The sequence below is a fragment of the Thermobia domestica genome, chromosome 4, assembly GCF_964235325.1.
Source record: "Thermobia domestica chromosome 4, izTheDome1.hap1.1, whole genome shotgun sequence".
Lineage (NCBI taxonomy): Eukaryota > Metazoa > Arthropoda > Insecta > Zygentoma > Lepismatidae > Thermobia > Thermobia domestica.
In genome coordinates this window covers 292,205,189-292,227,299 of record NC_137457.1, presented here as the reverse complement: position 1 = coordinate 292,227,299, position 22,111 = coordinate 292,205,189, and the positions used below count along the sequence as shown (strand labels likewise).

At 36.2% G+C, this 22,111-nt stretch overlaps 1 protein-coding gene across 1 annotated transcript in view; it reads left to right on the top strand.

The window, feature by feature from the left end:
- Nucleotides 1-8,027, top strand: part of LOC145683540 (uncharacterized) — a 204,362-nt gene extending 196,335 nt beyond the window's left edge. The window contains exons 5-6 of the mRNA XM_081754884.1: nucleotides 880-1,026; nucleotides 3,382-8,027. Of these exons, the coding sequence (XP_081611010.1) occupies nucleotides 880-1,026; nucleotides 3,382-3,423 (189 nt within the window). The 3' untranslated portion in view covers nucleotides 3,424-8,027. The remainder of the gene's footprint in view (nucleotides 1-879; nucleotides 1,027-3,381) is intronic.
- Nucleotides 8,028-22,111: the final 14,084 nt, after the last annotated feature.

The window sequence follows — 22,111 nt, the reverse complement described above, 5'->3', positions numbered from 1 at the left end:
CTACTACCACCAACACTACTACTACTACTACCACTACTAATATTACTACTATTACTACTACCTACCTGCACAAAAGTAAGTAAATAACTTTGTTGAGTATTATTTTCATCTTATTTTAATATTAAAAGTTATAAAAATGTAAAAAATAAAAAACTTTCGTTGGACCGGGTTCGAACCCACGCCAAAAGCCATATTCATTAGTATTACGTAGCGCTAGCATGATCGGCCACAAGCGTTTGATTTCTGCTATTTGAATGCAACGTGGCAAGAAATGGATAACGCCAACCCTTCGGAACTGTGCGTTTCGTTCCTACTTCAGGGAGCATTACTCTCCCGAGCTAGTCCTCAATTATCAACTCATAAGACAGTTTCCAAATTCATGACCACTTTCTACCCAATAACCTTATTCCTAATATCCAACAGTTAGGAATTATATTTCTGAAGATTACTGGCACCTATAGTCTATCTAAGTCCATTACATATAAGGGATGACGTCTCTCGGAGATTACATTATCCAGATATTTGGGAAAGGAAGGAATCGGCCTGGGACAATTATGTTAGATACTATCTCGGTATTAGCCTGGTGTAAATGAGAAAAAACCAAGAAAAATCTCACTCATGATGGCTGGCTTGAGAAAAGCTTTTACGTCCTTTCGACCGAGTATTGCCTTAGGAATCGAAGCCGGGACGGCTTGTACAAAAAGTGAGGGTGAAGAGGGATAAAGAGGAAACATGGCAAAAGAGAAAGAAAATTCATATAATAGAAGAGAAAAATCTTCGTAAGTCTATAAATTCGTATCAATATTTTGCACACGATTTGTTTTAACAATTTCGTGATTATCATTACCAACTCAAAAATTTCAATTATTATCATTTCAGGTATACAGTGCTGAAAATGATATGCCCATAGCAACCATGAGCTTCATCTTTCAAATGTTTGTGACTGGAGACAAACTTCTGCTGTCCTTCTTCTCACAAGTTGACCTTAAAACAAAGATTATCCTCACCACAATGATAATTATGATGGTAAGTTATGAACTATTTAGTCAAGTAATAATGGCACACTTGTTCTTCGTAACCACTCTATAGTCAATCCAAGGGTTTAGACCAGTGATGGGCAATGTAAAATGCAATACGGTGCCAAAACAGAATAATAACCAAACTTGGAGGGTTATTTTCTATTTCTTCCTAAGCGACGCTTAGTTAAATGTACGCTAAGTCATACATTTGATGAATCTTTGTTATATTATGTGTATTTTGCTTCTTGTTTCAAGCATCTATGCCAATTAGTTTGTATAGTTTTTCTTCTCGTCTCGAAAAGAAAAGAAATCTATTTTTTAAATTCCAGACAAGTGTTCGTAGTTTGAGAGGAATTTCCCTAATTTAGGGAAATTTCGTAAGTACATTTAGCAAAAAGAGAAAATGGGATTTTTTCAATAATACGTGAAAATCCAGGGAAATTCTCGCGTTGAATGATAGACCAATTAAAATTTTTCTTTGTTCTTAAGAAATAAATCAATATATTAGCAATAGTTTGTGTATTTGCGTGTGCGCGCCTCTGTGTGTGTGTGTGTATGTTTGTTCAAAGTAGCATAATTAGCACCCATTGTTTTCTGGGTGTACTTGTGTATATTTTTGTTTAAAAAAGTGAAAAAATAGAAGCAAAAATCAAATAAATAATACAAATGTGGTTGACACTTCATTGAAATATGGTTAAGTTAATTTTATCACATAACTTCTGTCATAGGAATTTGAACAATCAAGAAAGTAGGGAAAATTTTATGAGGAAAGGGGAAATTTTAGTGCCAGACAAATAGGATAGTGCCAGACGATAACAAATTGGAAACCGCATTGGAACATTGAAGGGGAATGAAAAAAAAACTGAAACTCATTCTACAGCTCATCGATAATGAGTCTAGTTAGTTGAAATCCCTAGAGGGTCTGTTTCAGGTGTGCCCTCCGAACATATGAGAAACATACTTCGACGCTAGCCCCGCCAATCTCTGACGGAGGAAACCCTTCCTTTGCTTAGGGAAAAGAAGTCAATGACTTCAGCTATGTTGCCAATTTGTCATTGAGTCATTTGATCTTGATGAGTGAAGATCGTAGGCTGCTTAGAATGGCTAACAAGAAAGAGAACAGCGAAGTCCGTGAAATAATTCAATGTGGCAATGCTTTTGCATCCAACAATTGAAAGATCTCGGCCTTAGCAATTTGTCCCTCCTATTTCGACGGAGGTTCGAAAAAACACACATCGACAGCAGCGCCAGAAGGGGCACACTTGAAATAGAAATTCTCTAGTGGCATTGCTTTTCGTGTTTTTTTTTAAATTGTTTGTTCTGCAAGAAATGCTACACTGAAGAAAATAGGCGAAACTCCGGATGTAGTAGTACTTCTAGAAACTTAAGTCCTTAATTTTAAGGATTTAATATATGCCAGGAACAGAGATGAAGTGAATCGTGTGTCAAGTGGGTCAGGATTTGTAAGTAGGACAGTGGGTTGTGGGTTAGTACGACGTGACCCACTGCAATCCACCACTCACCGTGACCCATTCTAAGCACCATGACCTACCGATCCACTCTATTTAATGCATTGTAGACAACATCTTCTGAACTCTGGTGAATTTGTCTACGTTTTACTTTCAAGGCCTCAATTTTCTTCGTTTTTCATTTGTTTCTATTTACTTACCTCAGATGAGTATATCTAAATGAGAAAAGAACTTCAAACACTTTTGAATAATGATATTTGTAATTGTAATAATAGAAATAAGAGTTATTATTTGGCTTTAGAGAGATTGCCGAATTTTAGAGTTTATTTTCTTTAGTTTTTTTTCGTTGCATTGGCCTACTTTACTTTGATTTGAGACTTTGAAATTTGATTATATTTTCCACTGAACAATATCTATAATATAACAAGGAAATAATTATATATTATTATATTAAATTGAAATTCATCGTAATATGGCCCATGACACTTTACCATTTTATGTCACAAATGTCAGGTTCATCGGTATTTTAACAGGGCGGTGCTTGGGCAAATTCAAACTCCGATTAGTGATAATTTTCACAACCTTGTTTTACTCTTTAGTCAGTAGAGTAGAGAGCGTTCATGGATTAGGGTGCATGACGATGGGTTTTGGTGGGTGGTGAGTCAGTGAGTCATGGGTCAAGTTTTCATTGACCCATGCTATCTCTGGCCAGGAATAATAACTTTTAATCTGAGCTTCATAATTTAGTTCAAATTATATTTTACACTGTTGCACCAGTATTACAAAAAATTATGTATTTTGTGTGAAAATATCAATAGAAAAATATCTATATTTGAGATTAAAATTTCTGGTACCGTAGTTCCAATAAAATTATTGTTATTTTCTTATTTCAGCACCTTTCGCTCAACAGCACGAAAGCAGAAGAAGTAGAATGAGAAGCAGTGTGGCCAGATGGAAATCTAAAATACATTGTTGAAAACTGTAAAGAACTCATAAGAACATTTTCTGAGAGTTTCATAATAATTGACGCACAGATATTAACAAAAAAGTGTATATATCTTTGATGGCGAATACAATAGTTGGAGTCTGTTTATATTTGTGCTCAATACATCTAGTGACGTACTACGGCTAAATACTTTGAAGAACACTATGTTATGGTCTGTCCTAGTTCATAATTGTTCTCTACAACTATTTAAAAGATTGAAGTAACGGTTTGAATGTACCTTCACCTCTGTACACATTCCTGAGGAATTTTGTAATTTATTTTAGAAACAATTATGTACTTGAAATATAAAATTAATTTATGAACACATACGTGTGTGTCAATGTCACTAGCAGTGGCGTATTTACGATTTTGTTTCGGAGGGGCTTTGCTAACTTTATTACTGGGAAAGTGAACATTCTGCTAGATATTTCATTTACTTAAAAACAGTAATTAAAATTTCGGAGGGCTTAAGGCCGGAAGCCCCCTTAAATACGCCATTGGTCCCTAGTAATGCATTATTTTCCTGTTTATAATATTAAAATAAACAAAGCAAACCAAATGTGGTACAAGTGTCCCAATGTTTTCTATGTTGTAAGGTGTAAGGTATGTCTTTTGATGAGGAATGAAACTGTTGAGAAAAGGAAAGGGGAAACATCTTACTGTACTCTTTCTCTAGCAGTTAGTGGAAACAAATATTAAATATGCATTTCTATTGTGTAACACTGTAAACTAGGTGTAATATTAAGATACTTTCGTGATAATTCTGTGTAACAAAACTTAGCATCTTTTGTTATTGTATTTGTTTCGTATTTGCTTGAATATAAACGCCTTTTATTTGTCAAAATGTAGGGTTAAAATACTTGAAGGACATTTGCAAACGCATATTATACTTTACTTTTGGACAAATAGTATATCAAGTCTATACTACTACATCTTCTTTAATTATTGTTCTGCCCTTAAGGTTGTTCTATTGTTCCTAGATTTTAGCTTAGTATTTTTTTATATAGGCCATAATAACAATGATATTACGACAACATTTTGACAATATGAAATTGTATTATTGATTGCTTTTCAGATCATAAAACTGCATAAGTTTATACAAGGTTTCTATTATTATTATTATTATTATTATTATTATTATTATTATTATTATTTAAAGAACGGTTATAGTTGCTGATAACTCTATCTGAAAATATAATTCCAACGAGCTTCTGGTTTAGCAGCCCGTAATGCGCCGTTGGTTTGGAAGTTTGTGTAAATTTTTTGTATCAGCATCATAATAAACGAATTCCCGAAATTAGCACGAATTTTTAAGGTGTTTATATTCAAGTAAACGGCAAAGTGAAGTTTTACACCATTCACTTGCTGTAGGAAATAACTTTCTTCTAATATTCGATTTTGTCGTAGGGTAACCAAACGTACCGTTTTAATTGGATTTTTTTTTCTTTTGTAGAAAATTGACCAGTATTCAGAGGAAAATCTGAACGGAACACAAACTCGTACTTAAAAATATAAGCGTTCTGTTTTGGCTTGCAATGTTTTAACGGGTTCTTAAACTCCATAGTCGAGTCTTCGTCTATCACAGGAGGTTTTCAATGCATGGAGAGCCCCTTGCCTTGACATGTGCCCCTTTCAAAAAACTATTTATTGAATACGAAAATCCAATTAGAAGCAGTTTGAAACACAGCTGTAACACTTAGCGGCTCGCGATCGTATTTTTTTTGGGGGGGATTGTTAAATGTGGCTCGGCTCTTTAAAATAGTACCATACTTTTGGAACAGATGATTCCGTAGTAAACTCCATGTTTCGATAGTCGATTACCATACGGCAAAGGTTACTTCGTCTTCAATAACATGAATAACGACGTAAGAGTAAGTCATCTAGATGGATTATTAAATAATGCCAGTTTGCCGAGTGTCCAGTTATTTCATATTTTTAAATGTGGTTACCCTACTTTACGTTATCGTACAGTCTTGTTCAAATAAAGTGGCCACCCACTTCTCTTTGAAAATCCTTTTAGTCTTACCCACAATTTGAATCAGATCGAGAAAAGGTGGGTTTTCTTTGGCAAATTAAGATATTTATTTAGAGCTAACGTATTAGAATTTCTGTGTACAGTTTTCAGTATATGTCCTCCTAAAGCAAGATGGGTGGCCAGTATTTTTTTCAACAACACTGTACTATAACATTCATATTAGATTTGTTCTGTGTTAAGTCACGTTTGTTTGAAGGATTTTGCTTTGCAAAGTTTGAGCGGAGCTAGCTGTTACACAGAGCGTTCGTTATATGTTAACACTGCAACAAAAATTAGCACTTTAATATACTGCTTTAGGGTGTGGTAACAAATGAATTCAGTGTCGTCGAAGTTTCTCTACTAAATTAAAAAAAAAAAATTGAAGAACTAAACGTGGAACTAAACAGAAAGTACAGTTGCTTGAGCATGCAAGCTACAATTGTTCCATAAAGAATGCTAACGTATTTCTGTGGAACTATTTTCATAGTTCTGGAAATAAAACATTCTTATAGATTATTATCAAGGTCATAGCTACCTGAAATGGTCTAAGATATTTTGTTTTAGTACAAGAACTAGTAACCACATAACATATGAACTATATGTGATAGGTCTATTGATTTTTTAATTTTGTTTACATTTGTTAATAAGTTTCCGAATGGTCAAAATTAGCATTTTCATTCGCGTTAAAAATTATAATGTTCATTTGTTTCGTTGCTCAATATTAATTATAGTTATATTGTTAGTTATTTTATTACCTAAATATTGGCTGACGTATTACGAAACTGCATCTGCTGATGAGCTCTGAAAACTTTGAAGATCGAATATTGTTTACAATTTTAAAAATATATTAATATTATTAATTAAATATTAATATATAATTAAAAATTCCGATCATCTAGTTTATCACAGCAGAAGTTAGAATCTGTGCTGAAAGAACTAAAAATGAAATGAAATCTTTTAGTTTAACACCCCAAGGTAATTCCCATGAGGCCAAGAAAGGCGGATGATTAAGGCAAGTGAATATTGTCGAAGAATTGTTGAAATGAGTGCCCTGAGAAAACAAACAGACAAGATGTTTTCCTCCACAAAGTTACTTGATCGGGATCGAACCAGAGACCCCACACACCAGAGATAAGCGTTCCATGAAAGAATTAAAGTTCATGCCATTAGTAAAAAATGCCCACACTTGAATAATCTCTAATTGCAGTTTTTTAATACTAATTTGAGAATGTGGAATCCAATGAATATATTTTAAAACATATCTTTCCATGGAGTTACGAGAAAAGTGACCTCAAAAAGGATTTTTGAAGTACCGCTTATGCCAATGGTAAAAGTACCCAACCGTGGATACATTTCTGATTGCACTTTTTATAATTAATTTGAGGCTGCTGAACTCAATGTAACTATTTTTAAACATATATGTCCATGAGGTATGGTTCACTCTAAAACGTGATGTCCTCAGCACCAGGAAACATTAGTAGAATTCACCTGCCGGCATTTCCTTAACATTAAATAAAGTACGAAAATTCGAAGATCAACCGTAGTTCAAGACCTACTAACATCTTACAGTTATGTCACCAACAGGAACATAGCTTCCTTCAGAAGAAGGTATGTAGCGAGGACTTTGTTTTGAAATATACTATACTTAGAAATGTGATCTGAAATTTGAGATACAAATAAATAAATAAATAAATATCGCAACTGTAAGGTAATTTTTTCTCCTGACATCGTGTACAGATATGTTTGAAAAGAATTCCATTGATTCAGGGTCTTCCAATTAGTACTAAAAGCGCAATTATAAATGTTTCGAAGCGTAGGCAATCTTACTTTGGGCATTAGTGGTACCTTAAAAGTCCGAACTTAAGAAATCATTTTTCTCGTGACTCATGTATATATGTTTGAATATATTAAAGTTGGATTCAACATCCTCTATCAGTATAAAATGCTCAATTAGACATTTATCCAAGCTTGGACACTTTTTATTAATCGCATGATCGTTAGTACTTACTATAAAATTGAAATTTAACACTAATGACTATCACATAAAATTTGCTAACTACAAATATAGAAAGTACCAATTTTAGGACTAATTAAACACACTAGTGCTAGAAAACAAAAGAAAATCAGATAAACTACTTTACTATCGTAAGTAGACTACCTTAAACAAGAAGAGTAGAAATTTAGAGGAAGATCATATTCATACGTAAAGTTACACAATATGATCATCCAAGAATTGTTAATTTACTTAGTACTTCTAATCTTGTTTCAAAGTGTAATCAGGGGTAAAAGTGAATCTGAAAAGATAGGAGAACGTATGACGTCACGCCGTCCTCCGTGCCTATCTTTGTCCATTGTAATATTTAGGAAGTGGAGGACGTCATATATTTTTTTGGAAGTGGGGTAACGACGTCCTCCCACGTCCCCCCTCACTTTTACCCCTGAGTGTAATGAACATTTTTCTGTATTTTTAGATGTGCCATTTTATTTTTCTTAGAATGTACTATAAACCTCTTTAAAGTATGCTAGGTTTACTATTTTAATCTGCATGCAACACAGTCCTTATGCATTATTAAATGTTAAACTTGAATGAAAGCTTAAAAAATTCATTTAAAAAATTCATATGAGTTTTAACAGCACAGTGCTTAAATATGTAATACACACTTTGATGTCGAAGTAAGTACACAGTATTTTTTCTTCTGTTTGTGTATATACTTGTGCTTATCGTTTTGCCTTAAAGTAGAGCTGTAGAGCATAAGCTTCTAGCTTTGAGAGTTATAATAGATTTCCACAAATAAATAATTTTAACTGTAAGATCATAAACGTTTGATTATTCCAGAAAAATGCATTAACAAATATTTTGGATTAAACTGCCACTGTAAAAACATTGTAATATATCTATTAGACAGTATGTTTCAACCATACTAATGTATTTATCAAGAGGATTTATATCTTTATTTGCCCTAAGTTCGTTGTTTCAGAATGTTTGGAACTAATTAAAACGTAGTTGATTCACTAAATGTTTCAATGATAACACACAAAATAATAGATATTTAAAGTGATAATTTTCAGCAGATTTTCTGCATTTACCTTTCTACTTTTACAAAATTCCTTCTTTATAATTGAGAATACATGCACTGTTAACGGCTTCTTGCATATTCTATCTTTTAGTGTTTAAATAAACATGTTTATACATGTCTGGCCACACAACTTAACAAGTTAAATGTTCAGGTCTCGCCATAAAGAAAAATGGTATCATATATTACGGACTGTTGTCCATATCAACATATACATATGTATGAAGTTTATTGTTATAGATTATAGAAGAACTAGAACGAAACAGAGTTTGTCTTAAAGTTTCGTCGCTAATCATAAGAAAGACACTTTCTTATTTATATTGATTATGTTAATATATATATTATTTCATTATATTATTTAAAGCCATATTAATTGAATTAATTTAACTAATTTTAATGCCAAGTCGTGTATTCCTGACTGGTACTCACTATGCCCTTCCTTTAGGCAAGCTTCTTAAAGAGTTTGAAACAAGAATCTGCGGAACGGTGTGCTCAGAAACTCGGGCTACCTTCGTAACTACTAACCGAAATATTGTTTCTTTGCGTATTTAAGAGCTGAGATATAGCTCATTTCAAATGACCAATTACTATAGTTGAACACGCTTTCAACCGCGTTCGTGTAGTGCTACCAATTTCCTATATGCAATAATATACAGGGTGTCCACAATCTTTTGAGTCAAATTTATACAGGTGTTAGAAGGATTCAATATAAATATTTTGAGATACGAAACCGAGAGTCGAAAACGGCTAGTTCAAGCGCCACACCATCTTGAAGTTGCACCAATGTGTCGGAACAAGTTTGACGTTTCAATAGGAAATATGTTACCAAGTCAATGTAACATACTTTATTGTGCATTACACTACATCTGAGTACGTAAGATTTAGTACAAACAAACTATTGTTGCACTGTACGTCCCAAACACTCACAGTAACTGCTTAGTGAAGACCACCAATCTCGATGCACGTAGCACAACACCTAAGGAAATTTTGCCACACTCGCTCAGATATTCCCGGTATCTCTTGCACAATCAAGCAGGCTGCAAGCAAGTCTTCCTGTTTTAAAAAAAAGGAGAGAGGGTTGAGGTCCGGGGAACGCGCTGGCGACCGGATTCAACCCTCTCGCCTTTTTCTTTCGATGACATCCATCCGAGGAAGATTGCAATATTCCTAGCTGCCTACTTGATCGTGCAACAGACGCCGCACCTGGGATACTTGAAAGAGTAAGGCAATTTCCTTTGGCATTCTGCTGCGCACATCGAGGTTAGTGGTCGCCACTTTGAGTAGTTACTGTGCGTGTTTGGTACGTACAGTGCAGCAGTCGTTTGTAGTAAACCTTACATACTCAGATGTAGTGTTATACACAATAAAGTTGGTTACATTGACTTGATAACACATTTTCTATTGATACGTCGAACTTGTTCCCACACATTGGTTCAACTTCAAGTTGTTGTGGTGCTTGACCTAGCCATTTTCAACCTTCGGTTTCGTATCTCAGAATACTTACATTGGACCCCTCTATCACCTGTATAAATTTGACCCAAAAGGTTATGAACACCCTGTATACTGACGTTTTATTCAACTGTGAGTATTATCAATTCCGGATGTGCTACCTAGAAATATTGTATTAGCTTTTTTAATTGCTCATTGCAGCAAGTAGGAAAAAAAGAATAGAAATAAACACTAGATGGGGCAAGAGTGAGAAAAAAAAGGGGGTCCGCAATCTGACAACACTGAACTGAACATCGCATATCATTGGTTACCGCTCCATCTGAAAAGTGCTGTACATTACATACTCCCTGGTCTATGTGTGAGAGGGTGAGAAGGAGGTGGAGACAGAAAGGACATTGCACAACAAAATACCGAATAGTCATTAAGAGACGCAACAAACGAAATGTGCCAACTTTCTATTCTTATGATTTCTTCTAATAGCTATACTATTAATCCTACCTGAATATATATAGAATTTGTAAAAGATATATCCTAAGGTCGAGGGGAAAGAAAGGAGTTTAAAATGTATAGTGTATCTCAGAAATCCTTCATATTAGGCAACCTTACCGACTCAACTGTGCTCCAGGCTGCATACCATTCCTCCTATGGCAGGCATTTGTTTTGCTAGTACTAAAATAAGGCTCAAACTACGTATTTTGTTTGCTTCAAATTCTTTCAATTTGTTTCTCGAAAATGTGTAAATAGTACCCTAGTATAATAGTTGTATAATGAAATTTTGTTTATGTAACTTTATTCTGTTCTTACACAGACAAACCTTTCAAAGAGTTATTAATTTAGTTTATAAAAAATCATGAAGCTTATACACAAAAATGAATTCAAACACTGCACGAAATAAAGAGTACACACAGTGCGAAAGTCCATATAATTTTCAAACACATCCGAGAAGTCATTCTGTATTTTAGGTTTAAATATTTGTAAGTATACCAATGTTGAATTTAGGATTTTCACTCACGCTGGAGGGAAGGTATATCAAAGATTACAGAGAATATTAGCATTAGAGGAAAGAGCTCAAGGATATGTCTATATAAGAATTAATTGAATAAATAAACATCATTAAAGGTATAAGTAACATTTTTGTTTTAAACTGAGATACGTGGATAAATGACAACTACATACCAGATGTATGTGTGGCAAAGAGATCTAAGAGAAATAATGTTTGCCACATGCACAATAGTTTATAATCACACTTTTCTTAGGAAACTTGTGGAATTATGCTACTTTGAAATCGCTTTTATCTAAGGAACACAATTATGCACTTATTCTGTAATGGTTTTCACCTGTTCAACTAATAATTTTCACAGGGCAGGGGCGGATCCAGGACGGACTTCTGGGAGGGGACAGTGTAATACTGCTACTTAGAGCTACTTTTAAGAGCTCCAAACTCTGGGGAGGGTATTATTTATATATACAAGAAAATTTCCTCTTCTGGGGGGCGGGGTGAACGCTTCCCCTCCCGCTGAATCCGCCCCTGTCACAGAGTAGAGCAACGTGAATTCTTAACAAATAAGACAAAACCCTTTTTTGAAATATACCTAAATTCAACACTTCTCAATATATTAATTTACTCGGAGATAATGTTATGTTATTTTTTATGTCGAATTGAATGTGCCAGATACGTGTTCGTATCAATAAATTATCGAAGTATAATTCTGTTGTGCAATTTCACTGTCTGTCATTTTTCGTTATAAAATCCAATGGATGTTCTGATATTTCTGTCTGTGATAATGTGAAAGACTGTACAGTTGTGTTTTGTGTTAACAAATAAACAAATATAAAATGCTGAACATTTTTTTAAAAAGTCGTTTTACTCATTTCTTACTAATTTTAATGTTGATTTGGGTGGTGTGTGCAAAGCTTATCGTGTACCTCTGCAATAATAAGAGTTACTTTCCGTTCTCTGTCTGATTTTTTTTTATTTTCAATCAATCAGAACGATGTACTCCTTATCGTTAGAGACAAAACTTTTTCGTTAAGGCGATATGTACGAAACTTTTTTTAAAAAATGTGTATATGTTTCAGGAAATGTCAAACTTTTCGTTTCAGAGCCAGAAATTGCGTTTATATTTTCGCGAATTTTTGCGAAATTCGGCATTACTTGCGAACGATAAATGCGAATAAAACCGGAAAAGTAAAATTCTTGCTAATTATTGCTAATAATAACTATAAAGCGCATTTCCAATATAAATTAATTTAAAAATCGTTGCATTTTACCGAAAACTTACACGACGTTAAATTAAGTTCTCCATAAAATCCATAAGATTGCATGGCTTGCGAAAAAAAATCGTATCTACTTATCGTACGCAATCGACGAACTCATTCTACTACCTTAACCAAACTTTTCGTTCAGGTAGTTCTTGACAAGCTTATGAAGCATTAGAAATATTATGCCATTCGGGTGTTTGGGTCGAAACTCATTCTATCGTAGAGCTCCTTCGTGGCTAAACGATTGGCCGGTGGCAATAGTCGAGTGGTCTCGGGCATTCGGCTTCGGATCATGAGGCGCAATCCACTGGGAGTTCGAATCCCTCTGAAGAGTAAGGTCGGAATTTTAACTGTCCTTGATCTTGCTTTGTTCGTGTCATTGTTGTGTTTGAATTACGCAGAAATTGCCCGAAGTGTCTCTGGCAAACAGTATCCCGGTTGGGATGAAATTAAAAAGGAAGAAGAAGAAGAAGAATTTTAGCGTACACGCTTTTAATGTGGGAGACCTGGCTTCGATTCCCGGCGGGAGATCATGTAGTTCGGGTTTCAGGTAAATCAGTAGGTTCCGTCTCATATAGCCTCGCTGCTGAAAGGGAGGTTAATCTCAAAATCAACTCAACTCAATTCATTCTATCGTAACCAAACTTAAACTGGAGTCAAAATATACTTCACAATCATTAACCAAGGTATCTGTTTCTTAAGTTAAAAAAGAGATCCAGATTGTACTTCACAATCAGTACTCCGGAGTATGTCTATCTTGAATTTCGAAAGGAATAAAAATACTTTACAATCAGTATGTCAGAATGTTTATCGCTTAAAAACCATCATCAAAGGTATTATTATTATTATTATTATTATTATTATTATTATTATTATTATTATTATTATTATTATTATTATTATTATTATTGGCAGACGATATGCTGCATCTGAAAAGCTTCTATGATCCATAGTCTTCCGCTAACCTCTTCGTCTTTACATACGACTTTCTGTTTTGATATCGTCCATTAATTGTAGTCTCCTTCGCCCCCTCCATCTCTTTCCTGCCACCATACCAGTCTAGCACGTCCCTCATGATAGAGTTCCTTCTTAGCCAATGTCAAAGCCAGTTTCTCTTCCTCTTCTTAAAAATATCTAAAATTGTTCTTTCCCCCCTATAATTTTTAGCACCCTTTCATTCATTTTGCGCTCGACCCAGCTAATTCTCTCCATTCTTCTCCACATCCACATTTCGAAAGCTTCCAGTCGTTTTTCATCATTTTTGCTTGCCAAGATATCTATCTTTTAAGCTCCAAAAGAAAACTGAAAGATTCTTCAGAGTAACCCCATCAGGATCCTGCCGCCTATAGTCGGGCAATTTGTCCATGCCGACAAGATGTCGCAGTCGGATTGCCGGCGCCGGACACCGGCGTCTTTCCGCGCGATTTTCGACCGCGACGAGCAAAAAGAGATTCGTTCACCAAAAGAAAACAAAGAGTTTGAAGGTAATTTGTTGGTTTAAAATACGAATTAGGGCTTATATTTCCCTCGTATAAAGCTTTCTAGAAATAGTCGGCAGACAGTCGGACGACGACTGCAAAAAGAGACTGCCGCCGAAACGACGTCGTCGAAAGTTTCAATATCGCGTACCAGAGGCAAAGAGTCGAATTTTGGAAAATGAATAGAGCCTGTATCTTCTTTAATGATGAAGTAAAAATTGAAACTATTCAAAGGTTTTTCTTGTTGGTGGGCACTAATTCCATAAAATATGTCTTGTGAAAACAGAGTCGGCAGAAAGTCGGCATATAGCGGATGGAACGACCGCGATAAAATGATGGCTGTAAAGACGTTGAAACGTTGACGGCGTGCCCACCATAAAAAAGGTAAATGTATGAAAAGAAATGTAGTAAAGTGACTGCAGGTAAAGGGTATATGAGAAGTAAATATTTAAAATAAAATTACAAGTACGAGAGGATCCTTGACAAACATTCTGGAAGAAGACGGCAAACAGCGGACGGACCGACCTTGGAAAGATGCTCGTACAGGCGCCGAGCCGCCTTAGCCGCTGAAGAGCCTGATTGCAAATAGCGTAGTCTGCTTCCTGTATGTTCGGTTCGCGTTCTTCATTTGTCACATGGTGATGCAATGTGGGCGAAATGGCTTCAAACAAAGTTCGTTGATTCTTATAGTCAAGTCAAGGTGAGTTTACAAGTGGGGAAAAATGTTTGTGATAAAAATATTCATTCATTGGCAACTGTACCAAGTTACTGGTTAAGCAAATATCACAAAAACATGATTTGTAAGTGCCCCTGGTGGAGAAGACGACAAACTAAATATCCCATGTGCTAATAGTATTCCATGTGCAACATGAGGAATCGTGGCCTTAGTACGAAGTGGAAGAGCTATATACATGTGGTGAGTTAAAGTAATAATATGTATATACATTTCAAATTGTCATAAATTTTATATGTTGTGTTACATATGTTAATTGTTGCTGCGCGTGAAAAAGATTCGGTTATACTATGTTCCCACGCACTGGCGTGTCTGGCATGTAAAATTTGGGGGGCATCAATGAAAGTGATGGTACTACCTAGCCCAACCTCTTTATTAACTTCGATTCTATTTGTTACCTTTCTGCTTACCTTCACGGACCCCCTAAGAACTCAATTACAATTCTAGGGGCCGCGGTGGCACAGTGGTAGAGTGTTCACCTCTGGTGCTTGGGGTCCCGGATTCGATCGCAGCCGTCACCACGTGAATATTGTGGTGGACAAACACCGTGTGCGTGGGTTTCCTCGGGGATCTCCCGTTTCTTTCCACTTTCTTCATTCCACCATTTCATTCATTACTCATCATCACCGTCTTGTTTAGCCTAACCGGCATAACCGTAGAACAAAAAGAAAGCTTAAAGATTTCATTTCATTTTTTATTTTTTTAAAAAAAAACGACAGTTAAGAAACTATAGTACACGATTTTCTTCTTGAAATTGCAAAAGTTTACAAGCTTACTTTTTAAGGTAGTAGCTTCTAACTCAACGGCAATGTATTTCTACACAGTGTACAAAAGCTGTATGTTATGTTTACAGCTGAAGCGTTACTAGTATGAAACCATAAGTGATATTGAAATATGTATGATTACCAAAGCCCACATGTTTTCACTACCCTCGCTTACGCGTATACCCACCGTCGTTGACGCACTTGCTCCCTTCGGGCACCCCCCGCGCTAACGCGCTGGCCCACGAGCGTTGTCCTGCCCTAATTCAGTTATATATAATTCGTGGTTTTTAGTGGCCAACTAGCATCAGGAGCGGATCCATGGGGAGCGATCGGGGCGATTGCCCTCCCTCCCAAAAGAGGAAACTTTCTTATTTTATATATAAATAAAACCCATTCCAGAGTTTGGAGTTCTTAAAAGTGGCTCTAAGTAGTAGTATTCCAACCTATCGCCCCCCCCCCAGAAGTCCGTCCTGGATCCGCCCCTGACTAGCACAGGTTGGTTTGTGTTTTTGCACTGTAGTTTTATGCCTCTAACCTAATGTAAAGTAATCGAACGTAACTTAATCTAATCCAACCAAATATAACCGATTGGAGTACGTTTTGGTACTTTTTTTTCGATTTTCAAATTGGTCCTGCGATACAACAGTAAATCCCTAAATTTAGATTAGGTTAGTTTGGATAATTTTAAGATTAAGACCTCTGACTTACTGCTAGAGGTGATAACTTGATTTTGTCTTTTTGTAAATAGTTGTTGCTTAATAGAGCGAGAAACTGACCGTAACCTTTTCTTATGGCAAAAATACTTAATAAAGCGAGGTGGTATACAGGCTGCACCCCTATAATACAATCAAAAGAACGCTATTACCAAGCAGAAATCGTACTCCAGGGAAAACGTCAGCGCGGTGAGTGGTACTCTGAGAAAAATAATCGGTAACCAACTGGAGGTTAAAGGACAACTTGGCTGCTAGAACCAGTTAATAATTTTATCTATGCCAGGTGTGATATTTTCATGTCGCCAGTGGAAATATTTTAGAAGCAATAAGAAGGAAGTTGGTGAAATAATTATAATTTTTCATCAATTATTCCGGCTGATGCGCTGAAAGTAAAGCTGCACGAACGCAAGTTCGAATTTGTACATAAGTTTTAAGCATAAATAACAAAAAGGTAGATAATTATCTTAGAGAAACGTGGACAATTTCTCATAATGCTTAGTGCCGCGACAAGGTTTGTGTTTCTTTAGTATTCTCTAGTATTTAGTGTCTCTTTTGTAACCTAATAAGATCCACTAGATTATATACTGCAGGACTTGTTTCACATGTGAGCGAAAACTTCCATTTAAAAAATACAGGAGAAATGAAGTAGTGATTAAACGCTCTTGTATACAGGTTTACTTGTGGTGCAATACTAGAAAACAAAATGTTGATAAATTATAATTCTATCACCAATTTTCTTTTTATTGTCCCCTAGACAGTTTCCACTGGGCGGACCTATATTTTACTTGGCATAAATAAAATTCAAGGGCACCTCTAGAAGTAATTGTTGAAAAATTACAATTCTTTTACGATTTGCGTATAAATACGGCTTCCAGATGTCTAGCATAAAAATAGCGCAAAAAATCAATCTGTGTTGGATGGCCACTAAATAGCACGAATGCTATCTAACCGAGTCAGATAAGGCGAAGCTGGCGGGCCCGCGCGGGGATGCGTCCGAAGGGAGCAGACACGCCAGCGATAGTGTGTATGCGCAGACGTGAGGGTAGTGGAAGAAAGTGCGTTTTGAGAATGATACGAATGATAAACAACACTTGTTATTGTTTCGTACTAGTAACTCTCCACTTGTAAACAAAATACACAGATTCTGCACACTGTGCAGAAATATGATGCCGGTGTACACGGTGCAGAAATAAGCCACCCGTGGAAAATAACATCTAATAGTCATTTTTCATATGCACTCATTTGTTTTATTCGTCGTAAACCACTTGTAATGATTTTACACTAGTAAACTAAGATACAGTTGTATTACATTGTATGTAATTAAGTTACCTGTAGAAATTTGTTCCTTATAAAGATGTCTTTACATGAAAAGTATTGAATTTACCTGTAAATCTTCCATAATGTAGTGCACGAAAACTACACCCTCACCAGGCTGTCTTATTTTGATATTTTGCGGGCAGCGGTGGCTCAGTGGTAGAGCGTTCACCTCTGGTGCATGGGTTTCCGGGTTCAAGCCCTGCTTCTGCCAAGTGAACTTGTGGAAAAACATGTGCATAGGTTTCCTAGGGGTTCTTCCGTTTCCTCCCACTTTCTTCATTCCATTATTTCATTGATCTCTCATTTTCGCCGTCTCCTTTAGCCTAGCCAGCATAAATGTGGGAGGTAAAAGTCAAAGATTTTTTTTTTTTTAATTTTGATTTTATGTAGTTTGTAAGAAAAGAAGTCTCACCAAAATACTTCTCAAACAGAATACAGCAAATGTCTTCAAACAGAAGGACGCAAATTCCTAATTCCTCTGCCACTTCCTCATTAAAACGTAGTGATGTTCTGGCTGTATAAGTCAAAGCCTTGTCCATATGGATCATCACCTAGTTCGCGTGTGAATGATAAAATTGTGGGATATCTCTCCGTGGCATCCACCTTCAGGTTTTCTTCGACCTTGCGTATCATCTACGTACCCTCATATCCGAATCCCGTAATTGCCATAAATTAATTAGGGAAACTCCCTGCACTGACCAACAAAGTTGCTGCGCCGTTTGCCGTCAATGTAAAGGTCAAGGATGTTATAAAATTGAGGATCTGCCCATACAACAAAATCTTGAAGCCATACGTTACAGTTTTGCCACACCTACTCTGCCCGCTCCGCGCCACTAAGATAACAATATTTCGAGCCAACAATTATAGCGGAAACGAGTCAATGAAACGTACCGGCTCAAACGATGCTTGGTTGCTTTTTTTTTTTTTTTTTTTTTGGCTTCATTGAGTTCACAGGATGAAGATACGTATAGGCAGATCCCCTATTTTATAACATCCTTGGTCACGGTATGTGGTGGCCCGAATCTGACCACCAGCAGTGATATGGATATATGACTCAATTTTGAACCCGCCAGGTACTTTTCATACAGTTTCTCCTGCAGTTCGTCTTACGTTCGGCAAAGTGACAAGATAGAAGATGATGTACACGGGACCTTCGCACACTTCAACCTGAGGCACCTGCAAATTTTTTTGTTCGCTGTTGAGGGTGCGAAGTGAAATCTGTGGACCATATCACGTTGAGTCGGGAGATTTTCTTAGCACTCGATGGATTCCCTTTAGCACAACGGGTGTCACTTTGCTTGCAGGCCTTCTTCTAGTAGTTGTCGTGGGTGAATGTTTCGCAACGGTATCCTGTTGTGTGTAACGGGCCACAATAGCTTTTGCAGTAGTCACCCCGAGTATTAACCCTTCTCGATACTATTTCAAAATGTGTAGGTGCAAAAACTTGGACATCTGAAGTTTGAAAAAAAAAAGTTAAACAATTCAACATCAACATCTGTAGAAAACCATTAGCGACTACTATTAAAACTTTTTTGAGGAGAAAAGCTCATAATGAACTTGGAAATTTTAAGCGTTCAACTTCTTAATTTTTGATCTTTATTAACGGATTTCCATCCAGGTCGTAATTCAGCAACAAAAACGACTTTATTCTCCATACATCTGATCCATTATTTAATCGTGAAAAAGAGAGATTCAAAACAGGAGCGTAGTCAAGCAAAATTCGTTTTGTAGCAGTTACAGCAGTGATGTCTGTTCTTGAGTTGTGATTTTGTGCAGATAGTTGCACATTGGCTGATACTTGCAGTAAATTTTTTTTTTCTTGTTTAAGAATAGTGACAGTGACAGTGATTTATCATACAATATTAATGGTGTTTCAGTGGAAAGTACAACGTTTTAATTGCTTCTTATTATAATAAGATAAATGAAGGCAAGCAGTTTCTTAAGTTTGATATGAAGTTAAAAGTTTTACGATATAAGTGATAATTCTCAATCTCGTCTTTAGCTCCGAATTTGTGACTTTAAGGTGAAGAGTTGACTTTCATAACGATTTATGAGTAATCTAAAATACTACTAGAACTGTACTTTGCTCAAAAATGCTTCAATTTATTCGACTTAGCTTCAATAAACTTATTAAAAGTACCTATTTAACTGGAAACTTAAGATTATTTCAATTCGATCAAAGACTGAAACATAAAAATAAAAATAATAAATAAAACTTCGTTTAAATTCAAGCATATGTAACAATAAAATAATTTGCTGTATATTAAACATGCTCTTTTACTAACGTAACACGATTTATGTATTATGACTTATTCTTTAAATGTTGGAGTCTCTGCTGCCGAGTTATAGTTTTGTGATCTCGAGTTTCTTTTTTTTAAGCGTTTCTCAAAGTTATTCTATCATTCGACTGAATTCTTATTACAGATGGTTTCTGTTTTAGATATGTTACTCAAATTGACTCCTAGGGGAAAATAAAATGTATTTGTTTTAAAACTTTTATCATTCTTGCCCACCTGATCGATTTTATCTGTAGTTTATTTAAGTATATGTGCATTTGATTTGTTCCACTAACAAGGTTTTATTTTAAGGTGTAATATTTTGTATTCAGCCGAATATAAAATTCTTAATTGCCAATACAACAGTGTCGCAACACCCTGACGCGTATCGAAGTTCTATTTCAAAGTAATATAATGCGATCTTCACTAAATATAATATTCTATTTTAATACATCTTTCTGTCTGGTGAGGGACTTAGGGATTTATTGTTTAACCTGCAGCTTCAAAGTAATGTTTCAAAGATTTTCCAAGAAACTCCGATTCCTACCATTGGATACACGGCAGGATTTCTTTTCTTTTCTGATTCTCCTTTGGGGTGTCGACCGTACTGTTGTAATAAAGATTAAGTAAAAGTTAACTGTTTCGACTGTTAATTGAATTCTTCATCAGTGACTATAGTTTTGATTGCTTTTACAAGTTTTCTTGTACATTTCTAAATGTTGATTTGTATTAAAGTAACTTATCACTCTATTCGGTTCTCCGTGTTCTTCGCGTATCACTGTCATAGTAAAGCTGCTTTGTAAATATTTTTTACCATCCATTAAAATTAGCTACTTTCAATAGCCAATATGTTTATTAGAGCATAATACTGGGAATTTAGAAGCGAATTGCTGCTTTCATTTTAAGAATGAAATGAAATATCTAGTTTAACGTCTCACGACTACGCATTGAGGCTAATGTAGACAGTGATGATGATAAATGAATGAAATGGTGGAATGAAGGGGAAGGAAACAGAAGAACTCCGAGAAAACCCTATGCGCACGGTGCTTTTCACCACAAAGCTCACTTGTTCTGGGATCGAACCAGGGGCCCCACATACCAGAGGTGAAGGCTCTACTTCGGCATTTTCATTTTAAGAATGAGTTTCCCTTCTAATACAATTATATTTTTCGGAGTCAGTATATACAGGTCCACTAAACTCAAAAGAATCCGTGAGCTCCTTCGTGGCTAAACGGTTAGCGTACGCACCTTTGGCTTGGGTGACCCGGGTTAAATTCCTGATGGCAGCTCATGTGGTTCGGGTTCCACGTTAATCAATAAGTACAGTCTCATACAGCCTCGCTACTGCAAGGGACGTTAAACTGAAATTCAACTCAAAACAATCCGTGGGACACTTCAAAAAAATTTGATCCAATCCAAAGTTTCCACTGTTAGAGATTGGCACGAAAGGTAGACATGTCTATTCGTAACCCTTCTGACTGGCTTTTCACAATCCTTCAATGGTGCATGGCTCTTGTGTGAGAAGGCTCGTTTCAATAGGCCGAAAGAGTAGTAATTCATCGGTGAGGCATCAGATGTCTTTCACTGAATGCCTATGAACGGGTTCGTATGAATGAGAAGTTTCTTCTAACATGTGTTGAGGGAGAGTTTCCTCCCTTAGAAACAAGGAATGTCATGGCGACAAGCTGTATGCGGCTCTTGGCAGACCAGGGAGTTGAGCTCTTTATACCCCCACAGGATTATCTCACGCCGCGTCGTAACTTGCTCCTTTTAACACCCATGAGAAGCCATTTTTAGATAAAATGAATACACTGTACTAGCACAATTTTATAATGGCCTGTAACTATAGTTTATGTTGCCTTCTGAAACGAGAACTTTCCCTGAGAGACATTAACGTCTAAGTTGAGAATTGGTGCTTACAAACGATAAAATTGAAATAATCAGTACGTCAAATTGCCAAAACTTTTTTTCTGCTTCTAATGTGACTACTAGCACAAACACGTTTTACACTCAGCATAGTTATGCACCTCGCTGCCCACTAACTCCGAAGAGTGTAAAAATGCCTCACCCAGTTGACGATCTCTGGTCAAGGGTTAGAACTTTGGACTCATGTATGTATTGTCCAGGGTTCAATCCCCTGATGGAGTACCCCAAATTTTCGCAGTCTACCCAGCGTCGTGAGATGCGCTGGGATCATTTAAATAAAAGATGTATGGGCCATTTGGTCTAGAATTCACCCGGTACACCTGATGGAGGTAGGTAACAATGGGTTGACTACCTATTCGTTACTCAGGTAGACGTTGTTCCTCCAACCTCTAACATATAGCGTTGAAGCCGGTTCAGGACCACAAGGTCTATTACACTGTGTAGTTTGGTTTGGTTTTGGTGTGATGCAGGAGCGTCATTTCAGACTTCGCTTGAGGGGGGCAAAAGCACCACAGACATAAGACTTTCCGGTTTTGTACTAGTATATTGGTAGACAATCTATTAAAGTATATGTATTTCTCAAACTCTTGGGGGGGAATTGCCCCCTCCTGCCCTCCCTAAATGACGCCCCT